This window comes from Aquarana catesbeiana, linkage group LG02 (genome assembly GCF_042186555.1).
Source record: "Aquarana catesbeiana isolate 2022-GZ linkage group LG02, ASM4218655v1, whole genome shotgun sequence".
NCBI lineage: Eukaryota > Metazoa > Chordata > Amphibia > Anura > Ranidae > Aquarana > Aquarana catesbeiana.
In genome coordinates, this window is record NC_133325.1 from 194,772,391 (window position 1) to 194,784,531 (window position 12,141).

At 39.9% G+C, this 12,141-nt stretch overlaps 1 protein-coding gene across 7 annotated transcripts in view; it reads right to left on the minus strand.

Moving 5' to 3' along the window:
- The window catches only part of LRCH1 (leucine rich repeats and calponin homology domain containing 1), a 377,798-nt gene that overhangs the window by 142,625 nt on the left and 223,032 nt on the right, over positions 1–12,141 (minus strand). For 3 of the 7 annotated variants that reach the window (XM_073614132.1, XM_073614129.1, XM_073614130.1), the window contains exons 13-16: positions 12,048–12,084; positions 11,778–11,825; positions 6,808–6,877; positions 444–545 (exon numbers count right to left, since the gene is read on the minus strand). In XM_073614132.1, the coding sequence (XP_073470233.1) occupies positions 444–545; positions 6,808–6,877; positions 11,778–11,825; positions 12,048–12,084 (257 nt within the window). The remainder of the gene's footprint in view (positions 1–443; positions 546–6,807; positions 6,878–11,777; positions 11,826–12,047; positions 12,085–12,141) is intronic. The other 4 variants (XM_073614135.1, XM_073614133.1, XM_073614131.1 and 1 more) reach the window with 3 other exon arrangements.

Genomic DNA, 12,141 nt, shown 5'->3' on the forward strand with positions numbered 1-12,141 from the left:
ATACTGTACATAGAGCAACAGCACCATCTGTTCTCTTTATTTCAGTGTAACTAAGAATCTCAGCTCTCATCTTGGTGGTTTACAGCAGCAGTGGAGAGGATCAAATATTTCAGAACAGGTCAATATGACCCAAAACATGACAGGCTCATACTAGTGTTTTTCTGCAGTTTCATTTTCCCCATTATGTTGATTATTTCCTTGTATGTTACAAGAACAGCTGCAAGATAGGTTTTCTGTTTACCTAAACTGGGATGAATCACCTGGCTCTGCGGAATGCAGGAAACATACAGAGTGATATACACATTCAAAATAATGCAGGTGGCAATAGTTATCAAACAATAAGGTGAGAACTACACAATGTGCTGCATGGACACAGTGAGAGGAGCATGGACACATTCCCCCTTAAGACATGCAGCCCACAATACTAATCCATAGTAACCTACCATTGTCAATGTCTCCTTTTGGTGCCATATCCTTGTTATAACTGTCCCAATTTTGTGCCTGTGTAATTTTGTTGAAGGAGATAGGAAGAGTGAGGGACGGGTCTGTAGGAGAGGGGGTGTCAGAGGAGGTCCGTATAAGGCAAAAGAGGACCAGAATAAATCACATATCTCCATAGTATGTAAGAAAAACATTAAAAACACACTCATTTGTAAAAATACAAACCAGAATTAATAGGCTGGATTGAAAAATAAAAATCTGGTTTCTGTGGGAAGTGCAATTCTGTTTTAGAATAGAACAGGCATCAGTCCCCCTATATCTTCATAACTGTCCAGAAGGAGGCAACCCAACTCTCGCAGAAGGATCTACCCCCATCCCTGATTTAATTGACAATGGCTGCTTGGTATTTTAGCCAATCCATGATGGTCATTTGCTCAAGTAAGTTCTATATGTATTTCTATGGAGAATCCACTAAAGCCTTGGTGCCCAACACACCTCCCCGCCAAAATTCTTTGTGCCGCCCATTGTATCCTGGGCTGGGTCCTCCTGTTGGGCACCTTTGCACTAGAGGATACAGAACATAGAAATGCGATACCATTTCCCTGGATTCTTCAAATGAATACACAGAGAATGTACAGTATTTGTTGCTAATGAGAGGAGCAGCTCAGTTAAAAATTTCACACATGTGGTAATGCCAGGTACCCAGACATCAGCCAAGACATGGTGGAAGCCTAAACCAAGTCGCATGTCTTGTTCAAAAAACAAATTCATTTTGGGTGGAGTTGTCATGTACCTTCATCTGAAGCCAAAAGGTAAAAATAATATTTGACTATAAAGTTTAAAGACAAGTAGTGTTCAGTATCTAACTCAAGCTGATAGCATAAGGTAATAAATTGTAAGCCACATTAGTGATCAGCACACATTATGACTCATGTGGGCCATGCGGTAGCAGGTTTTTATTTGCGGTTTTCTCTTTCTCATTTTAATAGAATAAAAAAATAGTAATAACCTTCATGAAATAAATGATCAGAACTGAGTTATTATACTGGATATCAACATTTTCAATCATAAAGGTATCTTTGAATTGTAACCACAGACAAGAACACTTTCATTTTTCTAGAGTATCACCTTCCACCCCTTTATTAATTGCTTTAAATGCACCTCAATTTCTAGATGCAAAACGGAGAATGATATTAGTAGATCTTACACATACAGTGCCTTGCAAAAGTATTCACCCCCCTTGGCTTTTTACCTATTATTTTGTTACAATACAGCCTTTAGTTCAATTTTTTTTAATCTGAATGATATGTGATGGATCAGAACACAATAGTCTAAGTTGGTGAAGTAAAATTAGAAAAATATATACATAAAACTATTTTTCAGAAAAAAATTATAATTGGCATGTGCGTATGTATTCACTCCCTTTGTTATGAAGCCCATAAAAAGCTCTGGTGCAACCAATTACCTTCAGAAGTCACATAATTAGTGAAATGATGTCCACCTGTGTGCAATCTAAGTGTCACATGATCTGTCATTACATATACACACCTTTTTGAAAGTCCCCAGAGGCTGCAACACCTAAGCAAGAGGCACCACTAACCAAACACTGCCATGAAGACCAAGGAAATCTCCAAACAAGTAAGGGACAATGTTGTCGACAAGGGTTAGGTTATAAAAAAATACAAATCTTTGATGATCCCTAGGAGCACCATCAAATCTATCATAACCAAATAGAAAGAACATGGTACAACAGCAAACCTGCCAAGAGATGGCCGCACACCAAAACTCACGGACTGGGCAAGGAGGCCATTAATCAGAGAGGCAGCAAAGAGACCCAAGGTAACCCTGGAGGAGGTGCAAAGTTCCACAGCAGAGACTGGAGTATCTGTACATCGGACGACAATAAGCCGTACGCTCCATAGAGTTGGGCTTTATAGCAGAGTGGCCAGAAGAAAGCCATTACTTTCAGCAAAAAACAAAATGGCACGTTTTGAGTTTGCAAAAAGGCATGTGGGAGACTCCCAAAATGTATGGAGGAAGGTGCTCTGGTCTGATGAGACTAAATTTGAACTTTTTGGCCATCAAAGAAAATGCTATGTCTGGCGCAAACCCAACACATCACCCAAAGAACACCATCATGCTGTGGGGATGTTTTTCAGCAGTCGGGACTGGTAAACTGGTCAGAGTTGAGGTAAAGATGGATGGTGCTAAATACAGCGATGTTCTTGAGCAAAACCTGTACCACTCTGTGTGTGATTTGAGGCTAGGACAGAGGTTCACCTTCCAGCAGGACAATGACCCCAAACACACTGCTAAATCAACACTTGAGTGGTTTAAGGGAAAACATGTAAATGTGTTGGAATGGCCTAGTCAAAGCACAGACATCAACCCAATAGAAAATCTGTGGTCAGACTTAAAGATTGCTGTTCACAAATGCAAACCATCCAACTTGAAGGAGCTGGAGCAGTTTTGCAAGGAGGAATGGGCAAAAATCCCAGTGGTGAGATGTGGCAAGCTCATAAAGACTTATCCAAAGCGACTTGGAGCTGTGATAGCCGCAATAGGTGGCTCTACAAAGTATTGACTTTAGGGGGGTGAATAGTTATGCACATTGACTTTTTCTGTTATTTTGTCCTATTTGTTGTTTGCTTCACAATAAAAAAAAAACATCTTCAAAGTTGTGGGCATGTTCTGTAAATTAAATGATGCAAATCCTCAAACAAGCCATGTTAATTTCAGGTTGTGAGGCAACAAAACACCGAAAATGCCAAGGGGGGTGAATACTTTTGCAAGGCACTATAATATGCATTGTTTAAGTTTTCAAGTACATTACAGCAATAGGCCAGTTCTCCCTATTTTTGGAATTTTGCTAGAATTACTTACACATTCATGAGTGTGTTTATAATACCATTACTGAAGTACAAAAAAAGATTATTCAGTAAATACAGATCCACCTTCTTGCAAATCGTTTTCACTCATCAGCATTCCCCTTCACTTCCCTTTGTCCTTTGGGGATTGCCATTTAATTATTTTATGATGAGCCAAACATGCAGTGTACGTTTAGACAGCAAATAAAGCAACTATACAAAAATTTAAAAAAATACTATTTAAAAATCAACCGATTACCGGATCAAACACAAACATTGTTTAAACATATCAAAAGGATTATTCAAAATCACATTATTAACTGATTAAAACATATTTAAAGAAATATTGGATCCACAGCAATATCGTCAAATACTAACAAAACCATATAAATCAGTCAAATGTACCAGATCTCTCTGGTACTGACCTTCCCTTTTCTTTTTTTTTTGTTTCTGAATACATTTATTTCCCATGCATGCACACAGAATTTGTTTTGTTTTTTTGGAGCTTTTACTAGAAAATATTTATCACACAATGTAACCAGTATAGCATGGCATATTTTGCATTCTTTCATCTTTATTGTTATAACTACATCAGGTCACATTATTGTATAAAAGCATGGTAGTGTAAATAGGGTTTTGTTGGAATGTAGTAAATTAAGCATTCGCTGAGGGATACAATTCAGGCATCTAAAGCCCTAAAATCACCAAAAGCAGGCATTCTGAATTTCTCTTTATGGTGCATCACACCACTTGTCTGTACTGTATATGGACATGTATGGATTACAGAACTCAAAATGAAACAGTTTTTCTCTGCTCACACTACTACACTACTATGCAAAAAATGCTTTTTTAATGCTATGGGGATCATTAAATCCCCTAAACACTGTGCAATACTAAAAACATATATATAACTATACAGTGCTGAATCCAACACATTAACAATAAGTGCTCTGATTTTAGTAACGTTTTAAAGTGTCTTTCAAGAAAACTTGGGTAGTAGAAATTTGGATGGGGATCCTGGTTTTCAGCAGACACCTGAACTCCTGTCCTGTTGCATTCAGAAAATGCACTGTCCTAGGCAATCCAGGCTGATCTCCAGGCTAAATAATCCAAACATAGGTGGTGATGATCCGGAGAACTGCCCGGTCTCTGCTAATTCCTTTTCTATACAAAGGAAAACGGCAACACACTATATTTAATGTAAAAACAACTTTATTCATGTATGCAGAAGCTCACACCTAGACAGAGGTTTTCTCTAAAGTTAACTTGCAGCTAGCGCTAACTCATCGGGTCTCTAACCCCCAACTGCAGATGAAATACTGTATTTATTGCCGCATAACACGCACCCTTTCCCCCTGAAAATAGGGGGCAAATCACGGGTGTGTGTTTTACATCGATAGTGTACCTTGGAGGGGAACGAGCACCGCCGGAATTCACGAGCCGTCATCTCCTGTATAATCGGCTATCACTCGGCTCTGACGTCACACACACAGTCCCACCTCCGCCACCGGCATTGGCCCGTGTTCTGTTAATCACAGGAGCTGGTCCAATGCGGATGGCCGAGACGGGACTGTGTATGTGACTGCCGACTGAGAGCCAAGTAAACAGGAGATAACAGCTCGGTAATTTCCTGCATGAGAGATGGTGAGGTGGGAGACGGGCACAGATCAGGCTGCATTGAGGCTGCAGATGGGCACAGACCAGGCTGCATTTAGGCTGCAGATGGGCACAGACCAGACTATATTGAGGCTGCAGATGGGCACAGACCAGGCTGCATTGAGGCTGCAGATGGGCACAGACCAGGCTGCATTGAGGCTGCAGATGGGCACAGACCAGGCTGCATTGAGGCTGCAGATGGGCACAGACCAGGCTGCATTGAGGCTGCAGATGGGCACAGACCAGGCTGCATTGAGGCTGCAGATGGGCACAGACCAAGCTGCATAGAAGCTGCAGATGGGCACAGACCAGACTGCATTGAGGCTGCAGATGGGCACAGACCAGGCTATATTGAGGCTGCAGATGGACACAGATCAGGCTGCATTGAGGCTGCAGATGGGCACAGACCAGGCTGCATTGAAGCTGCAGATGGGCACAGACCAGGCTGCATTGAGGCTGCAGATGGGCACAGACCAGGCTGCATTGAGGCTGCAGATGGGCACAGACCAGGCTGCATTGAGGCTGCAGATGGGCACAGACCAAGCTGCATAGAAGCTGCAGATGGGCACAGACCAGACTGCATTGAGGCTGCAGATGGGCACAGACCAGGCTATATTGAGGCTGCAGATGGACACAGATCAGGCTGCATTGAGGCTGCAGATGGGCACAGATCAGGCTGCATTGATGGGCACTGACCATTATTTTGCTTCAAAGTGGTTTATTTTTTTTAAAAAGTTTTATTCTGAAACTTCCCTCTTAAATTGAAGGTGCGTGTTATACGGCTGTGCGTGTTATACGCCGATAAATACGGTACATTATAGATGAATGCTGGCTGTGTGCGAACGGCAACATACAAGAATAAAGTTGCTTTTACGCTGAGTAAAGCAGAGTGCTGTATTTGTACACAGTAGAGTTTATGACTGTGCCACAACTCACCAGATTTTTCTAGCAGGCAGTGAAGGGAATGGAATCTGTAACTGCAGAAAACTAGTGGGAATTGGTCTGATCCTACTCAAAATGGTTCCAAAAAATGTTTTCTTGAACCTTGGTTTAGTTACTTACTAGGCTGCATTCACTCTAGTCAGTTAAAATGCAAATGCATTTCTATTGAAGTCAACGGAAAAGCATGTTGACGTTCATTGTAACTGTATGCACTGTTACATGTTTTTACACAACTTGGCATACAATGCACTGCAATGCATGATTAAACATGCATGCTCAACAAGGACTAGCTATGTACTGGTACATCGCTGGACTTTGAATGGTTATACCTGGAAGCGTGAATGGACTCTGCAACAGCTTCAAAAGAAGAGGGGGAGCCATTCCTGTATTGGAAGCCTCTAATGTATTTTTTAATAGGTACAAACACTAACTCGTTTCACTCGGTAAAGAGCTTACTCATAGAGTAACAGTCACACAGTTTGATAATGGAATAATTTATGATCATATGATAATATGCGATTAAACTATTAAAAAAATAATATATGATAAAACAACATCATTATTTTGCTTTGAAGAAAGGACCCGGCAAATTCTCAAAATGTTGGCACATTTGACTGATGTGACTTTGTACTAATAAATGAGTGCATATGTTTGCAATAGAGTGCTGGTGACATCTTATCATTTTACTGTGATTTGTGCAGCGCTGCTGCACCTGCTACAGTCACTACAAGTTTAACACCGAAAGGAGTCCATCCATTGATCCGTTTGTAGGTTATGCCAATTCAGGAATGCAATCAAAAATTTATAGACTACATACTATTCTATACTGTTCAACTCATACTGATTAAAATACATTTGACCATAAGGAGTAAATGGATATAATTAATGCGATTCAACTTACCAGATCGAGACTTCAAACCAAAAGCCACAGAGTTGTGTACGGGAGACATGCTAGGAGTATTGTTTTCATCCTGCAAAGTTAAAGAAATACATATTTTCTCCAGTTAACTCTATATTTCTATTATTTGGAATTAAATAACATTTAAAGACGAAGCAACAGGTAAAGTCAATCAGAGAAGTGATTTGTTTAAGACTTTTGAATTGTGTAAACTACGTCAAGTCCACTAAATCAATATTAGAGCACAACTTCAGCCTAAGGCTCTCCATAGGGAGAGGTGATTTGTAGTTCAGTAGCAAAGAAATGACTAGGCTAATACCATTACTTTGGGATTTTAGTGCAGCAGAAGCAGTATTGTCAGCTCACTAAAGAAATTTCTGGAAGGGTCATCAGGTATTTTTCTGTATACATGAATAATATATACATGAATATTGTGACGAAACCGCCCAGCACCCCACTTTGGTGCTTCTGTGAGTATACAGCTTCCTCCACTCTGAACATAGGAACCAGATATTATAGCAGACCATACAAGACTGGCCGACAACAGCTTGTGTGAGAACTGGACCTGTTTGTTGAAAACTCACACAGAAATTACATACCACACCAGGTCAAGTGAGCCTGATTACATTATTGAATGCAAAGGAAATTGTATACAGGAATATAATTAACATAAGAAACAGCCAACATAAACTATGCTAATTCACCTCTAGCAACTAATAGCTAAGAGTGATATAATTAACTGGTCACTTAAACCAATCTAGGTGACTATTTGGTCCCTACAATACTGAATACAAAGTACTGTACAATACACATTATTACAAGTATAAACACTTAGATGAGAAGACAGACAGAACAATTATCACAATTACCAATTGGAGAGGCATACCTAACAGAATAACATATAACACCTTAATAAACAGACTATAGCAGGAGACTACCAGTACCAGGTGGCTTGCTGATTATAACATCATCTGCTATGAGTCTCACAGTCTGATAAAGTGGAATTCATCATTTGAAGTAATCCAAACCATGCTCTCATCGTCCATTAAGTAGTTGTCCATTTTTTCAGTCACCCTGTGCCCCTAATAGACACAGGGTGACTTACACATAAGAGGGGCTGCGGAGCTGAAACAGGAGTTTCTCGACTTCTCTAAGGTAAGCTGGGTTCCACAAGCCTCCCACCCAAAGTGACTCCCATCACAAATATGTTTTTTTTTAATATCTTGCCCAGACATACAATATAAATGTGTCTTGATTGTTTTCAAGGATTGTTTTGAAAAGTTCAAACTGTTACTAAATTTATAAGGCCATACTTTATGGCCTCTTCGACACACTGTACTGATGTATAAGCATCAGGCTGCATTCGCACCTGAGCGTTTTCAGCTCATAAAATGCTTGTAAAACACCCGAAAAAACACTGAAAAACATTCATTTCAATGGCACCTGTTCACATCTGAGCGTTTTGTCACCTGAAGCAAAACGCCTCAAAAACGCCTTAAGCTCAAAAAAGAACATGAGCTTCTTTGGGCAGATTACAGGCGGTTTCCTGCTTTTTACATTGTTGACCTGTACAAAATCGCGACAAAAACCTTGGTAAAAAACACGTGCCTTTGAAACGCTCAGGTGTGAATGCAGCCTCAAAGATTCCTGGTAGAAAAAAAAATTGTGAAAAGCGAGCATAAAAAATTTGTCTAGCTTTATTTTAATTACGTGTGGCATATGCATGTATTTGCACGTATACACGCAAAAATACCGACGGCAAGATTTCTGTAATTTTTTTTACTGATCTAAACACAGTGCAAGTTTACATGCCTGTGTGTACAGGCACATTGAAAACAATGATCTGCATTTAGATTAGTAAAAAAAACACATCTGTATGCCTGAGTGTTTTCAGGCAGCAGTGTGCAAGAGGCCTAAAAGCTATTCCTCTTTGAGGATGTAATATTTAAAGTATTTACTAGATGGTGGCAGCATAAATAGAGTAGAAATCTAAAACTGCAGTGCTATAACTAAATGACAATTATATTAACGTATAAAGTAATGATGAAAAGTTCATAACGTTCATATGATGAAAAAAACATGGAATGCGTGTGGGGGAGATTGATGTACATTTTGGCAGCTTGTTTTTATCTTGTATGCTATGCTGTTATCTGTATACTCTTGCTACTGTTTACAATAAATACTACACTATATGGCATTTCTTCATTTCATTGCCTACAGTGTCTAGTAATCTACAATCTGAGTATTGTCCCCTGGAGGATGTATTAAGGAGAGTCTAAAGTGATTCCAGATTGATGCCTGCAGTTATCATCCATATTAGCTCTATTGTTGCACAGTCACCTGGCAGCATTTACGGCAGTGAATGTGCATTACATGTGGATGAAGGCTACTGTTTGGTGGATACCTTTTTTTTTTTTTTTTTTTAACACAGAGTGGCACTAGTTGCACAGGTGCTATTTCTTTATTGTATATAGGCAATAATGAATCAAATAAATTAGATAAATATATAAATACACAATTATAAATATATAAATATATAAAGTGTCTCTTCAGTATTGCAGCAGCGCTGTGCACCCCAATTAAACAGGGTCTCTTTCTTAATCTATTTCAGAAAGTTCAAACATGGATCTGATAGCCAGAGTCCCACCAATAAATAATCAAGATGTATTCTGTGAGGGTAGTAATCCTTTCACCAAGCGATACACCACGTGCTGGGGTCCCCAATGAAAATTCACTCACCAGAGATCAGATCAATAAAAGCCTTGATTAATAGTAGTAAATCTGCATCAATATCCAAAGCGACCACCAGATGTCAGTATTATTCCCAGTAGTTCCAATAGGATATGTAGAAGAAACAAAAATGCTCACATAGCGTGATACTGCTAAACATCTTTATTTGAACCATCCAAACATCCCCTTAAAACCATGCGTACCAAAATTTAATAAACATTGAGCAAAGATAACAAAGTGCACTGTGCCTGATTGCGTCCTCCAGTCGTGAAAACCTGTCAGGAGCGCTCCCTGTGTGTAACCACAGTCACACGCTTCCTGGTTCCTCGGTTGGTGGAGCACATGCGTCACTTCCTGTGCGACACGTCCCTAATGTTTCGTCACTTCCTGGACTTCTTCTGAGGGCGTCAGGAAGTCCAGGAAGTGACGAAACGTTAGGGACGTGTCGCACAGGAAGTGACGCATGTGCTCCACCAACCGAGGAACCAGGAAGCGTGTGACTGTGGTTACACACAGGTAGCGCTCCTGACAGGTTTTCACGACTGGAGGACGCAATCAGGCACAGTGCACTTTGTTATCTTTGCTCAATGTTTATTAAATTTTGGTACGCATGGTTTTAAGGGGATGTTTGGATGGTTCAAATAAAGATGTTTAGCAGTATCACGCTATGTGAGCATTTTTGTTTCTTCTACATATCCTATTGGAACTACTGGGAATAATACTGACATCTGGTGGTCGCTTTGGATATTGATGCAGATTTACTACTATTAATCAAGGCTTTTATTGATCTGATCTCTGGTGAGTGAGTTTTCATTGGGGACCCCAGCACGTGGTGTATCGCTTGGTGAAAGGATTACTACCCTCACAGAATACATCTTGATTATTTATTGGTGGGACTCTGGCTATCAGATCTATGTTTGAACTTTCTGAAATAGATTAAGAAAGAGACCCTGTTTAATTGGGGTGCACAGCGCTGCTGCAATACTGAAGAGACACTTTATATATTTATATATTTATAATTGTGTATTTATATATTTATCTAATTTAATTGATTCATTATTGCCTATATACATGTTCTACTATTTAAGCAGCTGCTACTAGTCATATAATTATTTATGTGCCGCACATACACCGTTAGAATATTGTACTAAGCGCAGAGCATTGTTGTTTTTTTGGGACGGGCATATACAACATACATTCATTCAAGGCTATTTCTTTATTATCAGTTTATAGCAATATTTCACTATATGGTTTTCTTCCTTTCTGGATGTATCCAGAGTTCCGGTTCTTAAGGTGCTTTGAGTTTGGGACTTAACGGAGGTGATATGAGCGGTTTCCAGGACTTGTGGCTTACACGCGCTTTTGCTGCACTTAAGAGGGGATATTTGAGGGAGCAGATTTACAACTTACAGACCACTAAACTCTTCCTCACAAACTACATTTAAGGCTTGTTCATACAAGGTGCAGTAATGCAATGCTTAGAACAAGCCATATGCAAGTGAACCCTTGGTGACCAAACAGCCGTCCGCCAGCAATCACTGTATGACCCTCTGTCCTCCAGGCCTCCAATCAGTTCTGGTGCACAGCAGGCTGCATGCTGAGTGCATTATAGTGCTGGAAACACCCGCTGTCAGAGACAGCTGCAGTCCAGCACTAAGATTTAGCCCAGGTTCACACTGACCTGTGGGAATGAAGCCGTGCGAGTTCAGCTGAACCCTGGCGATTTCACTCCCGCATGTCAGTCCTGATTTCAGCCATGATTTCAGAGACACCTGTGCAGGCTTCTGCACAGATGTCAGTGTAAATCACAGCCCGAAATCGCAAAAAGAAGTACAGAAACTGCTTTTTGAAATCGGTGCAGTGCCGCAAATGCAGCGTCGCACCAATTAAGACGGTGCTATTACTAGCAACTGCCGCCGATTTGACATGTCAAATCGCATGTCCAATCGTACCAGTGTGAACCAGGGCTAAGTGCTGAATCAATCAACTTCCAGTATTCACCTCCTGCTACAAAGCCCTCCAGAGGAGACTAGTGCCAGTACTGTAACAATGAATTGGGGTTTCATTTAAAAATAATGGCACCAAATGCCTGCAAAATCATTAAAAAAAAATCTCTTGATGGGATTAATCTAAGTAAGAGCAATCTATTTAAGCAAGAACATCTAAAAGGACTACATGATATAAATCAGACATATAAATCATTTACATATATAAGCACATGTAAGCTTGCACATATAACCCACCTCTTCCTCGGAGTTATTGCATGCTTCATTCTCATTCAGTGTGTCATTCTATCATTGAAAGCAAATTTAAAGGATTAGTATGTTAAAAGTAATTATTTAGTAAAAAGCTCTATCCTGCATGCTGAAGAACTTGAATGCAATGCTTGCAGAGTCCTTCAATATGGGGGGTAATGACTCATTTTGTTTTATAGCCTTATCCAATACAATGTTACTAATGTTAAATCTTAGAAAAAAACTATGCAACATTTTATGGGACATGTAAATCAATACCTGCAATATTGGAGACATCTGTAACTCCACTTGGCCACTGTAGGAGACAAATAAAATGTCCATTAGGCAATAAACTGGGAGATGTGCCTTAAGT